Here is a 21,195-nt window from a genome sequence, read left to right on the forward strand (position 1 = left end):
GTCTCTTCAGGTTATTCACTTATGTATAAAGAAAGTAGCTCTTGACTATTTTTTTTTTAATATTGATATAGAGCCTTTCCCAAGGAATGTGAGCAAATCCCCCCACCCTTTGCCCCCTCAAATCACACTCTTACATTAGAGAAAGGCCAGATGTATGGGGGTAGGGGCAACTGTTTGAATCATTACAACTATACTAATTAAAACCTGTATCCTAATTTACCCTGAAGAACCTTCACAGATGAGGCTACTGAGTTGGGCCTACATCAATGCCCATAGCAAAGAAGAGCGTATACTCATTTATGGATTACAGATTGGGTTCTCTGTGCCCACAAAAGAAATGCCTCCTCAGCAACAACTTTGCGTTCCTAAACGGTAGTAAACTGGCACTTTAGCAGCAGATGCTAATAAAAATATACATAAAATTTCTTTCAGTCATTTATTCTAATTGATTTAAAACCTCATGTGTCTTCTGCCAAGTGTAAAACCATTTTAAAGTCATACAAATACAACTGACCCAACAATTCTAAATACATAGTCCATGGTACAATAAAATGAAATCAGCACATAGGAGGGATTATCCATTTTATTTTCTTTAGAAATGGATCAATGAAATCACTGTGCTCCAGGAACACACTAAAAAAAAAATTTAATAGGACTTTTACACCAGGTAGCCTTCCCCTTAACAAAGTTGTACATTGCTTATAATAATGCAGATTGGATCTGGAATAATAGAAACATGAATCCAGTGCCACCCCAGAGCTATGCCGATAGCAAGTACATTCACAAACAAACCCTCCCCCCCAATTCTTCAAAACACCTGCAGAGTCCCATTTCTACAGCTAGCTAAAAATATTCTTGTTAAAATAGAAAAAGATTTTTCTACAAAAATTTGGGAGAAAGTCGTGACATTTCATCTAAATTGCTTTGCAGACAACTAAGTACGACGATAGATCAATCTTCCCAAGACTTTCCCTTGTCAAGATTTCACCCGGATTTTCGCGTTCCTAAAAATAGTCCAACATTGCCACCATGTGGTCAGGGATGGGCACGTTCACCGTGACAGTTGCATATGACGTCTCTCAGAGAAAATCCATGACAAATACCTACTCAATGAATAACCACACTGCAAGTAAAAAAGGAAACTGAATTCTGAGAACTGAGTCATTATGCAGGGAAACCAACTCTAAGTATGGACCAATATAAGAAAAATAATTTAAGATATTTTGTGATTAAGTCTTCAGTATTGTGACGCTCCCCTCCCTAAAGGCACAATCCGTTTCCACTCACTTCTTTCTCAGTACAGCAAGTACTTGCCAATAAGCAAAATCTATGTGTATGCAAAATGCCTAAGACCATTCATTTCTTTAAACGTAAACGTACGTGAAAAATTTGAAACCTTTTTCCTGGAGTTCAGGAAGCAATCAAAATTGAATTTTAAAATCATCTTTCACAGAGACTTTTTCATTGCCGCCTTTCTCACGCTGAAGAGATATGCTTCATAAATAATATTTAAGAAGTTGTCATCATTCTGAAAAACAAAACAGGTAATTGTGAGTGCACAATAGGTGTTCTCAAGTAAAGAGATGAGAAGTTTTTTCCATTTCATGGATGAAATACTTTTCAACCTTATTCTATTTTAAAAAGTGAGCAATAGGAAGGCTATTTCCTTTACCAAAAATATGTATTATTTCCAAGCCTTGCTAATAGCCTTAGGAGAACTGGATGTGAATATAAACTTTATGGCAGCAAACATGACTGTATCTCTGTAAGAAGTAATGAGTACACAGAAACTCACAGTGGATTTGAGTCCACTATTCTTGAATGGTATCACAGTGACGATAGAGTCCTGTAATTTCTTCCCTCTGCCCTCCTTTACCTAGGGATTTCCTTAAGTAGTCTCCTCCAGTAGGTCAGTGATAATTCTAAGCATGTCTGAAGGAACAGTGAAACACCCTGGGTTTTGATCCTATACTAAATCCTACCTGGGCAAATCCTTGCATCTTGTTTAGCTCTTTTAGACTTAACACTCCTAAACTGATGCTGCTCCCTTTGCTCTGATGCTTGTTTAACTTTTTCCTTCTGAAGATCATTTTGCAAGAACGGGTCAACCCACATTAAGAAAAAATGTCCTAAGTAGCTCACATAAATTTATGAATATAATTAAAATCAAGATACTATTTGCAGAAAATCAGGAGCATTCGAGATTGTAGTTTTATATAATGGAAAGTAACAGGTAAGAAATTGGCAGTAATTTCCAGGTAACTCTGTTAATCCTAACTACCGCCAAGAACAGCAGGGTCAAATATACAAGTACAGGTTCACAGGGTAAAATCCAATTTTCCTTGACTAGTTTCCTTTTTACCTTCATATATGGTTTTCCTACTATCCAGATACTCAAAGTATGTAAAGACAGGATAATGTGATATTTTTATTTTTTAAACCCAAACTAAAATTACAGGGAAAAATGAGAAAAGCTTCCGATTTGTTAAAGATACTATTTTCTTTCTGGGTCTACAATTTAAATAGCATTTTAAGTGAGTAACTTCAATGTTCCAATAACAACTTTTATTTTTATTCCAAAGCCATACAGGCACATAGTTTTGGCCTACAAACTGGACCCGTAAACCCGTGTCTCTTCCTTATGCTTGATAGCCAGGTCTTTAGTTACAAAACCTCTCCTCAACCTCTACTCTTCAGATATTCATCCCATGGCAAGTTAAGGAAGAAAATATTCATAATCACTCACATCATCCCAGAGCAGTAAACAATCATCTCATACACAATGTTGTTAATGCTTTGTCACATTTAAACCTGAGTAACTGCAGCAAGAGGAATCTTAGCATTTGAGCTAAAGAATTACATTGAATAGACTGAACCAGTATATTTTCAGTTTATCTAACCCATATTTTGAAGTTGCTTACACTTATCCTGCAATTTTAATTTCCCATCTGAATTCCTCTTACTGCTAACATGCATCTCTGAAGTATTTGGCAGCTAGGATAATCAACCATTATTTATCCTTAGCTAAAAATATAATAGATCTCTCTCTGGCTCATAGGCCGACCTTATGAAGCTTTCAGTCATCTTTGTTCTTTTCCATCAAATTTATTATCTTTCCTGAACCCCAAACCACATGCATGAATCAAAATGCAGTTAAGCCAGCAGTGTGCAAGGAGAGGCTACCACTTCCGTGGTCTATGCCATAGTGCTCCGTTAACACGAAGCCATAAGTAGCACAACTTCCATCATATATTCTAATTACTCATTTAGCCTCTAGACAGATGGATGCAACCAATTATAAGGTACTTATATCAAAATGGGAATCAGAATTTTAAGCAAAGTAGGAGAATTCTTGGTGCTTTACCTGGATCAGGTGTAGAAGTGTTTCCTGCAGCTGCATCTTCGTCATTGAGCTGCTGTTGACCACAGATGGCTCTGGGGTTTGCAGTGGCAGGAGAAGGCTAGCTGAGCCAGCAGCAGGTTCTTGGTTTGCTGCTGTTAACCGCCCACTTTCATTTGCTTTGGGTGGAGCAGGTGTGGACTGAGTGAACACCATTGGGGACATCAACAAGGTAGGAGTCACAGTGGCAGGAATGCGTTGAGGTGAGATTACCTGTCCATATAAAAATAAAGTCATCAATTAAACCTATCTACTTAGTTCTATGGGAATAAAGATGATGAAGACTGCAGACTGATTGGCAACAGGTACAGAGGCTGCTGGAGATTGATACAGTTACGTGAAACTCCTGTTCAGGACCACCTATACGATCAATTTCCAGATTAAAAGGTCTTCCATCCAACTTGAGATTGCAGCAATGGATTCAAGTCTTTAGACCTTGCAAGACCCAGCAAGTGATTAAGTCTATCTAATAGGCAAATGACCTTAGGACAAGAGCATTTTATTACAGAAATCAGACTACTATTAAATACCAGCACTCTTAGCGAATGCAGCTGTAAAGCTTCTACATAGGGACAGTAAGTCATTGAGTTTAATCTTTGAGAATATACTTACATGCAAATATCACTATTAAAGACTAATCTTGGTACCTAATACTAGAAAGTATTTTCCAATTATAACTTTCAAAATACTTTATAAATATATACGTATATATTTTTTTCTTCTCATTTTACTTAAGAAGAGGGGAAAGAAAACAGAGATTAGTGATTTATCTAAAGAGCCACAGTGAGCTGGTGGCACTGTCAGAAACAGAACCGACTCCTAACCAACACTCAGTTGACAAAATAAAAAAGGCCCTCAAAGACAAGGAAAACCTCGATGCTGCAGTAGTTCTGCAAGTTCCTTCAGTATCATATCCATGCCAACCTGCAAAGATAGGTGTCTAAGAATTTTTGCTTCTAAATTTCGCAATGCATCTTGGAACTGTAAAACACGCAGGATTAGCAAATACTAACAGATATAACATACAACATAATGGAAAGTTTATTCACTCAGTTTGCAGATATTAGAGCTCTCTCCAGGTAATTCTAGTAATAAATCTTAATCTTAATCAGCCACCTCCTCGTATTCAAGTATCCAATCTTTTCTTCAAAGACTGGAACATAGAAAGGAATTGATACGAGCTCACCAAAGCTCCTCTCTTTTGGATTGCAGCATGGTTTATTGCCCTTGTGTGAAGGTGAAACCACTTCACTCTGTGTCCTGGGTTACATTTCAATTTTGAAGAAAAATTAAAATTAAGAAAATAAAACTGAGGTTTATCTCCTAGGTATGCAAAACAATGTAGTTTTAATATTAAAGAACATTCATATTTTTGTAGCTTGTCTTACTCCTAGTTATGATTGTTCTACCCAAGACATTTCTGAACAATGTTAGTTAGACTACAATACAAAGAGAAACAGAAAGAAATGAGGAGGACTGAGATCTCATGCTGTTTTACACAAAATTTAAGGAAGCAGAAAGACTAGAGGTCAGGAAAGACTCATGGATATTAGAAAGCAGGCAATATGCACCTAATACAAAAATCTCCCAGTTCATGTTTTAGGTAAATATTGTTTCTGCTTCTCAAATATAGAGTACTACTTAAAAATGAAACTCCTGACCTACAGCTTTTTTCCTACCCCATGACATGTAATCATAATAGCAATCATCAGGTCTGTGTTACAAGCTCCTGAATGAGTTAAGGTATTCCTAACTCATTGTAGGTTTGCTTCAAACAGTAAGGTAATGCATGTGTTTGCGCACCTATGCTTGAAAACCAGTGTTCATTTTAGAAGAAAACCAATATAAACCCAAAGGGACACCCCTCTGTGGAGCGAGGCCTTCAGACTGTGCACAGATGTTCTCCTGTAATTGAGAAGATTGTTCTCCTGCCTGTGGAAGATTGACTACCTCCTGACACTTATCACAATGCTTCTGCTCTATTCATCCATGCAGCTGAAGTAACTTCTCTTTAATTTACCTCAAGCAAAATTGGCAGGATTTTCTTAAACCAGATGATTTTTCCTAATGCAATTTAAACAATGCATATACAAACTGCTCTCCAAGGGCAGGAACCTCCAGCAAAGGGATGGTGGTGAGCAGCTGGAGGAGATAGTCTGTCATAGGTTCAGCTATATTAGTGGGACAGTTTATGTCAAAGACCTAGATGACACGTCCTTCAAAATCAAAAGGCATTTCTCTCTAGAGTCCAAGGCAAATAAACAAAACCTGAGACACACTGTGCTCTTAATAATATACAGTTACCACTGTCAAACATGTATAATTTTGTGGTTTAAAAGACTTATGAAAAATTATTTGTTTTCCCTGGATAGAAACAGCTTTTTGGTAGGACTTGCCAAGCATATGGAAGCTATATGGAATGAGCAATATTGCCATCTACTGGTGACACAGCTAATATCTACAGGTTACTGCAAAACTTAAAATATTTGTGTCAGAAGAATAGAAAATATATGTATTGTTTTTTCAGTGCATAGCATTTGTTTCTGTATGCAAACGTTAAAATGTATTTTTTGCTAACAGTTCATGCTCAAAGCTTCGGCCATTTAACAAACTTTACATAAACAACATGTTTTTTTAAAAAACATAAAGGCAAATATTCATTTTAGATTTAGTTCAGATCACCTTCAGTCACTGGGACAACTGACACCCACCAGAAAGTGCGAGGCTGATCTTGGCATTACTAGTGCAGTTCCTATAGCACCATACTTTTGCTGAAAGCACTGAAAATGCTCTGTAGGGACATAATAGCCTTTGGGCCAATCTTTTAGCTTTGAGTAATTTCTCACAAGACATAACAGCCCTTCCAAAATGCTGTTGATCAACTTCTTTCCCACAGAATCTAACTTGAGTTGCTCGTTCATCCAGCCTCTACTGAATTATCTCCAGCTTTATCAGGTCAACACTTAAATCTCCAAGTTACTAATAACAGAGTAGGAGTCTACTGTCAGTTGTGCAACCATGAATTAAGAACAATGAAAAATGTGCAAAATAATCATTGCAGCATATAGTATTCCTTCTCTGAAGCACAAATGCTCACTAAGATGTGCTTGATATTCTGTGTGGCTGCTGGCAGCTAGATGACATGATAGCTGGCAAATTCACATAACACCGTGAACTAAGGAATGCATTGGATCTCCTGTAATGCAAACTGACACCCTCTGTTGCCTCCTACACGTGCAGAATCCCACGTGCATCAAGTGCTCCTCTGGAACATCAGCACCTGGTGGGTGCTGTGGGCCTCCAACTGTTTTTAGTGGCATTACTTAAAACTGAGAACATTTAATCTAAGAATGGTTCAGGAACTTTAAAGACAGTTACTATTAAAATAAAGCTGGCTACTGTGCTAACGTTGCTTTGTCTTTCAAATTTAATTCATAATTTTTAAATTGATATTTAACTACAGAATCTTAAATTACTTTTCAAAACAAGTTTAATGTACCTACTGCATTCCTCCTGTGCATGTTTACAATCTCATGCTGAAACTGCAGTCAGGACAATTGACAATGGTGCGATGCTCACACCAAAGATACTAGGTACCACGCTCATATTCAGAAGATGTAGCACAATGTACAAAATACATTCTTGATGGAAAATGCTCCAAGAAATGAGAAGAATGAGCTGCAAGATAAGTGGCCTTCTGAAGAAAAGATAAATTTGTGTCAAGGTTACCGTAAGCACTTTTAAAACCATAATTCTGATTAACATAAACACTTAAGCATGCATGTATCTATAATCAGGATAACTCATGCCTAACACTAAGCATATGCTTAAAAGGCCACTGCAGATTAATGCTTTTTTATTGCATCTTAAGCACACGTTACTCACTGTCCGCATAAGGAATACTTCACAGAATAGGGCTGGCACCAGACCAGACTGAATGCTTCCGAGTATTATTCTTCATCTTTTGCTTTTTTTCCTTCTTAATTTTTTTTTTTTGGTAACTGGTCTCTTCCTTTCCATGTGGGAGATCACAGTTCTTACACCATATGGAGATGCAGCAGAAGCCAATTTAAACTTGGACTTGTAATGTGTCAATTGTGGAAAAGACTATTGCTTTCATTTTCCTCAGTGCTGCTGATGGATCCAGTGTGTTCCTTTAATATGATTTTTCCAACAACAGACACTGTCCAGATACCTTTCTATTCCTGTCAGACTTTTTAGAATTTGCTTTTTCTGTCTGCTGAATTTTAGTAAAAGAGGCAATACCAAAAGACAAATAATTACAGAGAACAAACCTTTTGCTGCATTTGTTGTCAGAAGCTGCTTTGATCAATTTTGCATGAGCATGTGCAGATATATTTGTGCCAATTCAATTTCACTCGAGTGTCTGTCTGCAGGCATGGCAGCACTTAAAGCCTTAGGTCTACAGTAAGGATGATATCATAAAAAGATTAATGTTGCTTTAAAAAGTTGTTTCAAATTTTTATCTTCCAATATTTTTCAAAAGTAGGAATATTTCATGCAGCTAATTCATGGCATTCTACAGGAATACAGACTCGTTCCTTCATTTTTAGTCTCCTCTCTCCCCCTTTTTTTTTTGGCAATATGCTGCATGTAAGAGGCTATTCCTTCCAGCTTGCAGAGCTTTAGGTGTCCTAAACAATAATTAGTCTTACTTTCATCACGATTTTTATTCTATGTATTAAGTCTCATAAACAATACTAAATGTGTTGGAAGAACTGCATCTAACACGGTTTTCATAGCAGCTGTGGCTGTGTCAGTCCATAAAGCCACTCCTAAGCAGTCTCAATCTACTTGGTCTGCTCACAGCCATGCAAAGTGAGACTGAGTCTTCTTAGTTGCTTTTTTTTTTTTTTTTTTAAGGCAAACTTGCAGCAATAATCACAGTGAATGACACTTGTTCCAGTGAAGATTTTTCTCTTCTCTCAAGCTATTGTTCTACTTGTACTCAAGCATAAAATTATTGAAATTGCATTATGTCAGACCTCAGTTAATTCCCTTTCCATATCGCAACTAATGTTGGCATCATTTTCTTTTTCAAATATACACAGTCATTAGCCATATCAGCATCAATACGGATTTTTCAGCTGAAAAATATATCAGCATATTTGCCATTTTTTATTTATGCATACTGGCTTATAATGTATAGCCTGGCACTTGCCTCATTTCACTTTTACCTTCAAAGTAAGAATGTCTTATGTCTCCATGCTATCAGTACATTTACCAATGAATCAGACAATTTCTTTCATTTATAGCAGGCAAGTTCCATTCCCAATGAAAACAGAAGTAAATTGTTGTGACTCTGGATCCTCTCTTTATTCATTAGTACTCCACTGGAAAGTCAGATTACCATCTGTAAGCAGCTGATCCTGAACAATTTTAATGACTAATCTCCCCAAAACTCTTTCACACAGATTCAATGTCATGCTGCTTTAATTAAAAGAATAAAAATAATGATGGCTATTTGCTATATCAAATTCATCTTCCTCTGACCTCTCTCACAGAATTAGAAATCTTGACCTGTCACAGTGTTAGTGACAGATGTGGCCCTTAATTGTTAAATGACTGTTTCAGCCTCTTCACATGTAGGATAATGTGAGCATTCTTGGAGCATGCTGAAGTATTCTGCAGTCTTTCATTCAGCTTTTTAAGAAGTTGCAATTGAAAAGCAACTTTTGAACTTTACACTGAAAAGGTGAATGCTTTATCATTTGAATAAGTAGCTTCTGGACTCCAGTAAAATAAAAGTCAGAGTCCAGTACAACACAAGTCTTGTGGACAGTCTGTCCACAATAAAATAAGTTAAAAGGGGCTTAAATGCTCGCTCATCCCCAAACAGGACATTTAAAGACATTCAAGTGTAGAAGATCCTACAGAGAATGAAGTTGTTAACAAAGACAGTAGTTGTCCAGGATGGGACATTTTGTAATTGCACATGATACTTTTCTGAAGAACCGAAAAATGCACTCATGAGAGACACACATTCTCTTAACATCTCCTTAATTTTTTAAGACACCACTGGGACTTTTAGGGTCACAATCACCATAATTAAGGGGTTTGCGTTTTTTGAAGGCATTCAGGCACAATGCCTTTTTTTCAAAATAATACATAGCAAATAAAAAAAATAGCTAATGAATAGCTAGACGTAGCAGTTACGGTACAAGATAACTAATACAGCAATATAAAAATACGTCAAAAAACTGCTGTTAGAAAATAAGTGACCTTTCAAGCACCTTTAGGACTTTTAGCAACTGGCATACAAAGGAATGCATACCTGCACAGAGAAAGCTACAACTAATTTTGTAAGAAAAAATAATTATTAAACCCAAAATATTATACTCAATAACCAGCAATTACACACAACAGCCTGAGACCAAGTATGGCAACTGAAAACTAGGTGACTTTTCAAAGTGCCTCTAGAAAAACCCACGACTACAGTGGTGTCCTGGTTTCAGCTGAGACAGAGTTAATTTTCTTCGTAGTGGCTGGTATGGGGCTATGTTTTGGATTTGTGCTGAAGACAGTGTTGATAATACAGAGATGTTTTAGTTGTTGCTGTACTAGTCAAGGACTTTTCAGCTTCTTGTGCTCTGCCAGGTGCAGAAGCTGGGAGAGGACACAGCCAGGATAGTTGATCCAAACTGACCAAAGGGCTATTCCATACCACATGACATCATGCTCAGTATATAAAGCTGGGGAAGAAGAAGGAAGGGGGGACATTTGGAGTGATGGCGTTTGTCTTCCCAAGTAACCGTTACATGTGATGGAGCCCTGCTTTCCTGGAGATGGCTGAACACCTGCCTGACCATGGGAAGTAGTGAATTAATTCCTTGCTTTGCTTGCGTGCGTGGCTTTTACTTTACCTATTAAACTGTTTTTATCTCAACACTCAAGTTTTCTTACTTTTGCTCTTCTGATTCTCTCCCCCATCCCATTGTGGGGGGAGTGAGCGAGCGGCTGCGTGGTGCTTAGTTGCCGACTGGGGCTAAACCACGACAAGTGGTTTTGGTCATTATTGAGGTGCAAGAGATGTAGTCTTCAGTATTTACAATACCACAGCTTGGTAAATCATAAACTTACTTGATGTTGTTAAATTATCAACTGCAAAATAAATGATGTGCAACACATAGTAAGATAGCAACAAGAATATACTGGCCAAAACAAACCAAAGCCTAACCTTACAAAACTCCAAGTTCAAAAGATTGCTAGATATTTATTAATTTATGTATTTATTTTAAATTCTGAAGTTGCCCATTTACCTGAAAGAGAGAGCTCTGTTTTTCTGTACCCGGTGCCTTTTCTATCCAGGAATCCAGTGGTTTCAGTGTATTGGTATTCTGAGTAACAACAGGAAACTTAGCTGCCAAGGTTGGTCTGCTGGATACATGCAACTGTTGTTCTTGTTGCACTATCTGGAGTTTTTTCAATAACTCTTGAGGTGAGATGACCCCAGAATTAGCTGCTTGATTGCCAGAGAGAGAAAGTGGCTGTCTGGGAAGTTTGGATTGTTCTTTACCAAGTGTCTGAGACTCTAAAGTCTGGCCTGGTAGGGAACCATTGAAATATACCAAAGGTGGCTGGCTCATATTGTTTACTGGTGCTGCTGGTGCTCCAACAGCAGCAGGAGTCCTGCTGAACACAGAAGCTGTCGAGCTCACAGATCCTGTTGCACTGGGGTCCATTTTAGTGACTGACCCTGACTGACCCTGTAATTTCTGTAATAAGCTCTGAGTGCCAGCAGTATCCTGAACTACATGAGATGTTGCAATACCATGAGAAGTCACAGGTTGGAAGAGTCCTGTGAAAGTCTCACCCACAGGGTGGATATTGCCATTTTCACAGAGTCGATTCTCAGGAAACTCAGCAAGTGGATGAAGGTCTGTCCCACGCACCATAAGCTTCTGAATGGCAGGGCAAAGCTGTTTCTCTGCAGAGGGCGAATGTCTGCTGGGTTCTTCGTAGGACAGTGAGCGTACCACACCCTGCCTAACAGGAAGATTTTCTTGATGCTGTTTATTAAGCGGTTCTGAGACATCTGGCTTTTCTTGTTTTCCAAACAGTGCTGTCAAAGACAAGTGCTGTGGTTCAGGATCCACATTCTGTAAGGGGACAAAGGAAAAAAGTAAACATAGTGCTCTCATGCATAAGTTACATTAAGTGGTGACAATATTTAGCCAGCAGTATTCAAGGAAAAGCCGAGAAAACTGCTATGCTCTTTTCTCCCAAGAGAATTTTTAACAGTTTTGTCACATAGGAAGGGCAAGACGACAGTTGTCAAGCTGCTAATGTGGGAGAAAACCAGTGAATTGGAGAGATAGCAGTGGCTTCACTTTAAATACCATGAAAGAGCACCTTCCCTTTCAGCCATCAGTACAATATTAGGAAGAGACAGAAATCTCCACTTGTGAGAAGTAGGGCCACTTCTTGTGCATCTCCCCGTCATGGCTGAATTCAGTTTTTAGGATTTTGCAGTGTGATTTAGCTTGAAGACTTTTCTTTATTTAGATTAACTGAATTTACCGAAAGAAAAAGAACAGTAAAAATGTGGTCCAGCAATTGACTAGACCAGCTTGCGATCAAAGGAGCACCTGAAAATTGAAAGACTAGTATTTCTTCATTACATCAGGATAGTATGCCTGTAATTTACATGCTTCCACATCATATGGTGGGGGTTGGGGGCTTTTTACAAAACAGATCAGTTTTTCATTAAAAGAATTCCTTACAGTGGTTCCACCTCAAATTCTTGCACTGACCTTCTGACTCAAATAAATATTACTATATGGCTACTCGATTACAGCAGCACTAGGCAGAAAATACACAAAACATTTTACCTTGCTTTGCTGAGATATTCGTTGATGTTGATTTTCACTAGGCTTCACTGGAATTGGTTTGATTAGGTTGGGGTTATTATAGATTGCAGAGGAACTGGTTATTTGTTTTGGCTCTGAGCAGGTCTTACACTGCAACAGAAAAGAAGTATTTTTTAGTAAGTGGGACAATATCTTCTCCCATAGTTCTCCACTATAGTAAAATCCAGACATAGCCAAGAACTCAATAACCAAAAATATTAGTTGCAGCAGTGATTATGAAGTGTTATGCTATTGAAAGAACTGTAACAACTGTAACCTAATTTTCTAAAAACCACAAAGCATATGTAAAAATAAACACTTGATTCCAAGATTCCCTGAGTATGAGGCTTCCCTCTAATTTACGTCTCAGTTCTCTTTCTTACTTTCTGATTTTCCAGCACTTAAAAAAAGCGCACCTTAGAAACCAAGCAACAGACATGCTTTTCCTGCATCAGTAGGCAGCTAGAAGTAGTTTAGATACGTGAAGGATTAATGTGCACATAAAGAACACTTAAAATGCTTTTTGTTAAAAACTGGAATTATAACTCAAACTCTTTTACATAAATATTCCATATTGTGGGAACTTGGAGGATGCATATACCCACACAGAAAAATAATTAAAGATTTAATCAATTTCTAGAATCAGTATGTTTTCTTATTAAATATGACAGGATTAATAACAATATTTATAAAAAGATGGGCAGAGACAGATGACAAAGTGATCAGGGACATGGAATGACTGACATATGAAGAGAGAAGGGCATGATTGAATTCAGAAAAAACGCACAGAAAATGCTGCATGAAAGAGAAATAATAAATGGAATAGGAAAAAGTGAATAAGATGGTCTTATTCACATTGTACAAAAAATAAGAACATAGTCAATGAAACTGAAAAAGCATTGAGTATAGAAGGAATGCTATTGTCAGTAGAAAAGAAAACAGTATATTGGAAGTCATTGTCGCTTAATACAACTGAAACCAAGAAACTGGAAATATTTTTTAAAAATAATTATCTAACAAAAAGTTAATCCTATCTAACAAGAATATTCATAGTTAATTACCTGAATTTGATGGGCTCTAAATTTTATGCTGCAGGACTAATGGTTGGGTAAGGAATGATCAGGTTTGGTTTCTCACTGTTTCCTCCAAAAAGCCCAGTCTTGTGCATTACTAGGGACAGAACTCTGGACTGGACAGACTGCCATATGGAACACAGCAGAGCCACTGCTGTGCGATTATGAAAATGTCAGTGTCCTTTCCAGAACTTTCCAAGACAAACTCCTTAGGATGCAGATGTGTTAGGTGAGAAAATAAACCCCACTCTCAAATATACAAAATTGATCATTTAATCCATTTCTGACACCTACCACAACAGTAAACAAAGACACACTGGTTCCAGGGCTGCTCGGTAAAACAGAACTTGAGTTCTCGAGGGGACTCGAGGGGCTCTAGGAGGGACTCAATGCCTTCTTTGCAACATTTGTCCTCAGGAATCTCAGGCCCCTGTGGCTGGTGGGAAGGTCTGGAGTGATGAAGACTTACCCTCGGTGGGGGAGAATCAGGTTAGGTAGCACGTAAGCAAAATGGACATACACAAGTCCATGGGACCAGACAGGATGCACTCATAAGAGCTGAGAGAGCTGCCTCTCTCATTGTGAAACCTCTCTTTATTTTTGAAAGGCAAAGACAACTGGGGAAGGCTCCCAAGGACTGAAAGAAAACAAATATCAATACTATCTTCAAGAAGGGCAGGAAGGAGGATCTGGGGAACTTCAGGCCGGTTTGCGTCACCTTGATCCCTGCGAAGGTGATGAAAAAACAAATGGCTTCCTACTGGAAGCCATTTCTAAACATATTAAGGACAAGAAAGTGATTTGGAGTAGCCAGCATGGATTTACAAAGGGGAGATCATGCTTGGTCAACTCAATAGCCTTTTACAGTGAGATGACTGGCTCAGTGGATGATGGGAGAGCAGTGGATATTGTTTACCTTGACTTTTGCAAAGCTTTTGATACTGTCTCCCATAACATCCTCAAAGACAAACTGATGAAATGAAGACTAGCTAAGTGGACACTGAGGTGGATAGAAAACTGTCTGATCTGCCAGACTCAAAATATTGTTGGCATGCAGTCCAACTGGAGGCCAGTCACTAGTGGTGTACCCCAGGGTTTGACATTGGGGTCAGTACTGTTTAACATCTTCATTATGTTTACAATACTGTTTTGTAAACATAAGGGCAATACTTCATTTTGTCTACAATACTGTTTAACATCTTCATTTCCCTGCAGAAAAGGACTTGGGGGTACTGATGGACGAAAAGCTGGACGTGAGCTGACAATGTGCACTCGCAGCCCAGAAGGCCAACCGTATCCTGGGCTGCATCAAAAGAAGTGTGGCCAGCAGGTCGAGGGAGGTGATTCTGTCACTCTGCTCTGCTCTGGTGAGACCTCACCTGGCGTACTGCGTCCAGCTCTGGAGCCCGCAGCACAAGAAGGACATGGAGCTGTTGGAGTGGGTCCAGAGGAAGGCCACAAAAATGATCTGAGGGCTGGAGCACCTCTCCTATGAGGACAAGCTGAAAGAGTTGGGGTTGTTCAGCTTGGAGAAGAGAAGGCTGCAGGGAGACCTTATAGCAGCCTTCCAGTACTTAAAGGAGGCCTATAGGAAAGACAGGGACAGCCTTTTTAGCAAGGCCTGTTGTGACAGGACAAGGAGCAATGGTTTTAAACTAAGGGAGGGCAGATTCAGACTGGATTTAAGAAAGAAATTTTTTACAGTGCGGGTGATGAGGCACTGGAACAGGCTGCCCACAGAGGTAGTGGAGGCCCCATCCCTAGAAACATTCAAGGTCAGCTTGGATGGGGATTTGAACAACCTGATCTAGTTAAAGATGTCCCTTCTCTTGCAGGGGGGTTGGACTAGGTGACCTGTAAAGGTCCCTTCCAATCCAAAGCATTCTATGATTCTACAATTAATGACCTGAATGATAGGGCAGAGCAGGCTTGCAGACTATATAAAACAGGGATGTGTAGTTAATAGACCAGGTGGTTGTGCTGCCATTCAGAGGGACCTTGACAGGCTAGAGAAATGGGACGACAGGAACATGAAGTTCAACAGAGGGAAACTGAGGAAGAATAATCCCATGCAGTACACATTGGTGCTGACCGACTGAAAAGCAGCTTTGCAGAAATGGACCTGGGTGGACAAGAAGTTGAATATGAATCGGCAACATGCCCTTGCGACAAAAGAAGGGCAACAACATCCTGCATTGCATTAGGCAGAGCACTGCCAGCTGATCAAGGGAGGTTCACCTCTGCTGAGCACTGGTGAGACCACTGGTTAGACCCCTCTACTGAGCACTGCAGTGCTATGTCCAGTTCTGGGCTTCCCAGCACAAGAAAGACACAGACACACATAAATGAGTTCATTGAAAGTCTATGAAGTTGATTTAGGCACCTGTCAAGCAAGGAGAGGCTTAGTTTCCAGAAGAGAAGTGTCAGGATATAGTATCAATGAGTATCAATAGCTGATGGGAGGAAGCAAAGATGACCAAGCCAGACTCTTCTCAGTGGTACCCAGTGAAGACAAGAGGCAAAAGGCAAAAAATAGAATATACAAAATCTTGTTTAAACTTAAGAAAAAAACTTTTTACTTTAAGGATGTTTGAATACTGTAACAGGTAGCCTAGAGAGGTTGTGGAGTCTCCACCCATGGAGATATTTAAAACCTGACTTAACATGGCCCTGAGCAACCCACTTTAGCTGATACTGCTGTAAACAGGGAGGGTGGACTAGACTATCTCCAGAGGTCCCTTCCAATCTCAATGATTTTGTGAGTCTGCGGAAAAATCATCTTGTGGGTGTTTGGACAGTCAAGGACTTCTGCAATGAATTTCTGAAGACACGATCTTGCAAAGTGGAAGTGTAGTTCCACTCATGTACCTGTCTTTCTTCTACTGTATGACAATTTTTGGTTCAAATGTTGCTCTTAGAAATACCTTTAAAGCATGCACAGACAATCATGCCATAGGGTGGTTAGCTATTTGGTTTGAAGAAAGAACAAGCACCTGTCTCTTCTTTCCTGCTATACCCCTACTGCATAAAGTGAGAAACTTCCTCAAGCACTAGGTTAAAAAAAAACCATGAAGAACAAAGGACTGACTTTGGCAATAATGCAGAGCTTCACAGCAAAACTTAATTTCAGTTAAATATAAAATCACGTAGCAAGCGCCTCATGGCTAATCTGAGCAGGCCACATTCAACATGTAAATATATTTAAACCCAGCTACATTTTTTGCCCTCTCTGGGGAAGAAAAAAATGATCAAAGAAATAATTTTATTAGAATGTGGTACCTCACAGTGCAGTGCAAGTTTGATGACTAAAGATGTCCCAAAATTCAAATAAAGAGCTAAGTCCAAAGACTATTCGTGGTAAGCAAAACAGTTTTCTTTTAAAGCTAGTCCATGCTTATTTCCCTTCTCTATGATTCAAAGCCTGATTAATGGAAGCACTTGACAGAAATCTACACTTAACTGAAGTTTCAGTTTTGCTTTGCAATTCATATTTAAAATAGTTATGAATGGATTGCTATGAAAAATTGTAACAGAAAGAAGCCATGAAAAAAAAGTGTAGAAGACAAGCCTACAACACTAACATAACTATTAAAGCTTTTACACTAAGGAAAAGTTTCCTTTCCATTTATTAGCTCTGAGTTACATTTATCGATGCACTACTCAAACAAATTGTTTTCTTAGGTTCTTCCAAGCTTACATGTTGTTATCTTTGAATTTGAGTAACTTAATTTATTTTTTTGTTTGCTTTCTACAAGCTTTATTTTATCATCATTTCCAGGCAGTTCATATGGACCCTCAACAATGTCCTAGTACAGCGCCTTCTGCAATCTTATCAACTTTTTTTTTTTAATTTTAAATACACTAAGACAAATGACTGAATTATTCTTAAATCACTTTCCCCACCCAGTTTCTGACTGGTGACTTATGTTGTCTCTCATTCACTTAATGATAATTAGGCATCTTACCTAGTTAATTATCAGATGAAAGTTTTTTTCATAGTCCAAATAAGTGCTTCCTGTAGCCCCTATTTGATCTACACAAAAACAAGTGAAGATCATTTTCTTTTTTATATTGGGCAGATCCTAACCCATTATGATACTACATAGACCAAAACCACACTTCAGTAAGATTAAATAGCTTTTCTTCTCCCAAACTGTTCTCTTTCTACAGGATGCTGCCTTTTCTTCAATATTCCTTCTCCTTATTGCTATTTTTCAGCATAGCTTTTTGGGCAAAAAACATATAAGCACTTATTTAAACTTTTTTCTTTAACATGATGGATAACATACTCTTGCATATTTCACAATGAGTTCTGCAGAGTTTAAATAAATCCATTTGGCCCTTATTTCTCCAGAATATTTTAATAGGCTGACTTCTTCAGAAACCACGAGTACCTTAGATTCCACTGTCATACTCTGCATGATCACAGAACTAAGCATATAAAAAATGAGGTGAGAAGCAGTAGAGTTGAACAGAGTTATCACTATATGAGCATTTTTCAGACCAAATTCCTCAGCAAAATGAACAGCAGTATACACAAAGGCCTACAGAGAATGACATTGACCTGACTCGGTATCATTCCCACGATTTGATAACATGGCTAGTAGGCTGGTATCAAATATAGGGAAGTATGCTGAAGAGAAAAAAAGCCTGTGATGATTTCAAAGGAATCTGTAACTACTGGAGCTCAGAATATAAATGGGTAGCATGGCCTTGCTGATGAGTAAATTAGGAGCACCAGCATGACATTTTAAGCAACTGTCAGGTGGACAGGTAAAGAAGATATCAGATGCCATCATCATCAAACAGCAAAAAGCAGCATGGAAGAAATGTCACCATGCTCTTTAGTGAGAGAACCAGAAGAGCACTCATCAGCTATGACATCCAACGATTACTACATCTTGCTTCACAGGTCTGTCCTTTAGTCATGTGTCTTGTTTAAAGCTACGCTCCTACACAATACGCATACGAAATCAAAAGGTTCTAAGATCAACTCAAAGAAATGCTAAGCAACATTGGAAAATAACCAGACATACGTGGTGAACATCAATTAAAAAGAATAAGACTACCACTTAGGATGTTTTAGGCAAGTTTGGTATAGTCAGAGACATCTGAGGCAAACAACTGCTCTGTGTTGTGAGATTTCATAGTCTACCTGTACAATATGAAGCTCAAGCTGAACAGAACATTGTCAAAGGAAACAATGGACAAGCATGGTACCTCAGTATTGCAGTTCTCCTGAAGCAAATACCATGTCACATCTCATTCTCATGCTCCGCAGCAAAAACCTGACTTTGAGACATGTGAGCTGCAAAGACCTACCAAGCACAAGGAGGAGATGCTAGAAGATCTGATACAAGGAGAGAAGGCCAGCCAATACCTGATGGAACTTAGAAGAGCTTTGAAGATAGATGGCTATGCTGAAAGCGATGAAGTTTTGAAGTTGTTGGAGCTCGAGCGCAGAGCTAAAAAGCCCTGGAAACTGGGGATTTCTACCTAGCTGATGTAAAGCAGCCACAAGATGACATTAATGAACAGTCACATGAAGGTGTACAAGGTGCTCCACAGAAGAGAGGGGCTAAGGAGGACAAGAACTGTCTCAAAGAAGATCAGTAGCAGAAAGGATTTCCAGTCAGAGCCCTGCTTAAATGAGACATACAGAACCAATTCAGACTGTTTAAGAATAGTAGCATAGACTCTGCATCATCCAGGCTGAGTATGGCACAGTGGTCTCACGAAAGCTAGGCCTTCTGGGTCCTACTATCAAGTCTTTCACACAGTTAACAAATCAAAAGCTAAAGCACCTGAAAACTTAGAAACTATATTCCTGTTTGGGTAGGACAATACCATTGGAACATTTTGTTGAAAGACAGTGAAGAAGCAGTCAAAGAACAGAAATAGAAGCCCAGAGGCCACACTTGCTCGCTACCAGAAATTATGTTCTTATCAAATGGTTGTGTGTAATGAAGTAATGAAGAAGGAAGCTTCAGTTATTTGGGGCACATCAACCAAAGGATGTCCACCTAATCTGACCTTTAATAGATCAAAGACGGTGTAGTAAATAGGTAGATGCTGTACAAGAGCTGTCCAGCACAGAGCTAAAACCAGAGCTTGTCTTGTAGCACAAGACAATGCACAGTGGTTAAAGAGAAAAACATTTTGTCATGCTTCGTTCTGTACCCTAGCAGCTCTTCAACTGTTTATCTCCTTAGCTATCATTATGAGGCCTGCTGATACCACTTTTTCCTACCAGAGATCAAGAAAAGGCAAGTGTGCATTAGAAGTATATTTTTTAAAAAAATACTTCAGTGGTTTAGCAACTTAAAGTTCCATTAATAAAAAATGGAGGGAAGAGGCTATGCATTTTATTTTTCATGTAACCTCTAAATGTGGAACTTAACCACCCTTCAAAGTTAGTTACACTCTTAAAAAAAATAAATTCATCCTAGGACTTAAAAATTGAGCAAAATTCCTTAGATGCTTTGAAAATTGATGTTCTTATTCTACAGCTCCCAACACTTTAAAACGCCCTCTTCTCCAAAACCACACAGAATTATAAAAGAAGAACAACATATTTCATAACTGATTTCAGCACATCAGCATTGTAAGTCACAAGACATACACTGGCAAGGATGTAGATGTCAAAGCAGCCAAAAAAGCATGACTGCTGTGAAATATCTTGACATTAAATACAAAAATGGTTGTCATTGCCTTTATTTATCACACCCTTCCTAATTTTAAATTACTAACAAAACAAGAAAAACTCCACATATCCATTTCTTAAGAGGTCAGATCCTCCTAGTACTCATGTCCCAGATGAAGAGGAAGTTTTCATGTTATTTCCTTAGCAATCACTTAAAAGCAGAAAGATTAAAGATGAAGTAAGAAGCAAATTTGCAAAAGATCTTATCTGCAGGAAAAAAATTCAAAACCCTATTATTTAAACAACAGATCTTCTAGAATTTCCTCTCCTTTGTCTTGATTTTCTGTGTGCTCATGTAGAAATGGAAGGTAAAAGATTTATTACCTCCTTCTCATAGAATCTGAAGATAGCCTAATATTTTTCCAGTTTTCCATTTACTGTATTTTTAAGGTTATTTCATGAAAACTGCTTAAATATTTCATAATATCTCAAAATCACACTCTTTTATGCCAAGACTAGATACTGATTCAGTATTAAAACATAGAAAAGATACTAGGATTTGGAGGTGTTTGTCCACTATAACATATTAAATCCCTATTACAGAAAATATGAAGGTCCTAAGCTTCAAAATAAACTATACCAAAACAAAAAGGGCTACATTTCACCATAACTCAAATAGTTTGGTGTTATCTTTCTGAGGATCTTATTAGTAGCCACATTTCAGAAAAATAACTTTTTCTCTCTTTAAATTGCTTATGTTTAAGATACATATATTTCTAGACTCAGAACACTTATGAGCTTTATTATTGCATGACAACACATATGAAATACAGGAAACAGCAGTAGGAACCTGCAGGCTCTGTAACAATGTGCAGCGTATAGCTGAATAGTTAAAATTATTAGATTTTTATTCCCCAAAGTAAAATGTTTTTGATTGCTCAATAATACAGAACATTATTAGACCATTAGTTACTTATTTATTTAGAACCCTCAGAAGACCAAAGCAGCGCATAGGCTGAAATCATACTACATTTCAACCTTTTCATTTCCTTCCATTAGTGTTTGAAAGTAGCTAACAACCACAATTAAAAGCAGTAACTTCACTGTTAAAGGTCTCCTCTGAAGGAAGTTATTTGTACAAACCACAGAAACTATAAGCAGGTTCGAATACTCCACCCAGAAAGAGGACACAACTTCTAGGTGCTACTC

At 38.3% G+C, this 21,195-nt stretch overlaps 1 protein-coding gene across 3 annotated transcripts in view; it reads right to left on the reverse strand.

The window, feature by feature from the left end:
• Positions 1-565: 565 nt before the first annotated feature.
• DCP1B (decapping mRNA 1B) overlaps positions 566-21,195 on the reverse strand; it is a 48,998-nt gene continuing 28,368 nt past the window's right edge. For 2 of the 3 annotated variants that reach the window (XM_075505008.1, XM_075505018.1), the window contains exons 6-9: positions 12,253-12,381; positions 10,681-11,520; positions 3,365-3,613; positions 566-1,528 (exon numbers count right to left, since the gene is read on the reverse strand). In XM_075505008.1, coding sequence (XP_075361123.1) covers positions 1,448-1,528; positions 3,365-3,613; positions 10,681-11,520; positions 12,253-12,381 — 1,299 coding nt within the window. In that variant the 3' untranslated portion in view covers positions 566-1,447. The remainder of the gene's footprint in view (positions 1,529-3,364; positions 3,614-10,680; positions 11,521-12,252; positions 12,382-21,195) is intronic. The other variant, XM_075505028.1, reaches the window with a different exon arrangement.

This window comes from Mycteria americana, chromosome 1 (assembly GCF_035582795.1).
Source record: "Mycteria americana isolate JAX WOST 10 ecotype Jacksonville Zoo and Gardens chromosome 1, USCA_MyAme_1.0, whole genome shotgun sequence".
Taxonomy (NCBI): Eukaryota; Metazoa; Chordata; class Aves; order Ciconiiformes; family Ciconiidae; genus Mycteria; species Mycteria americana.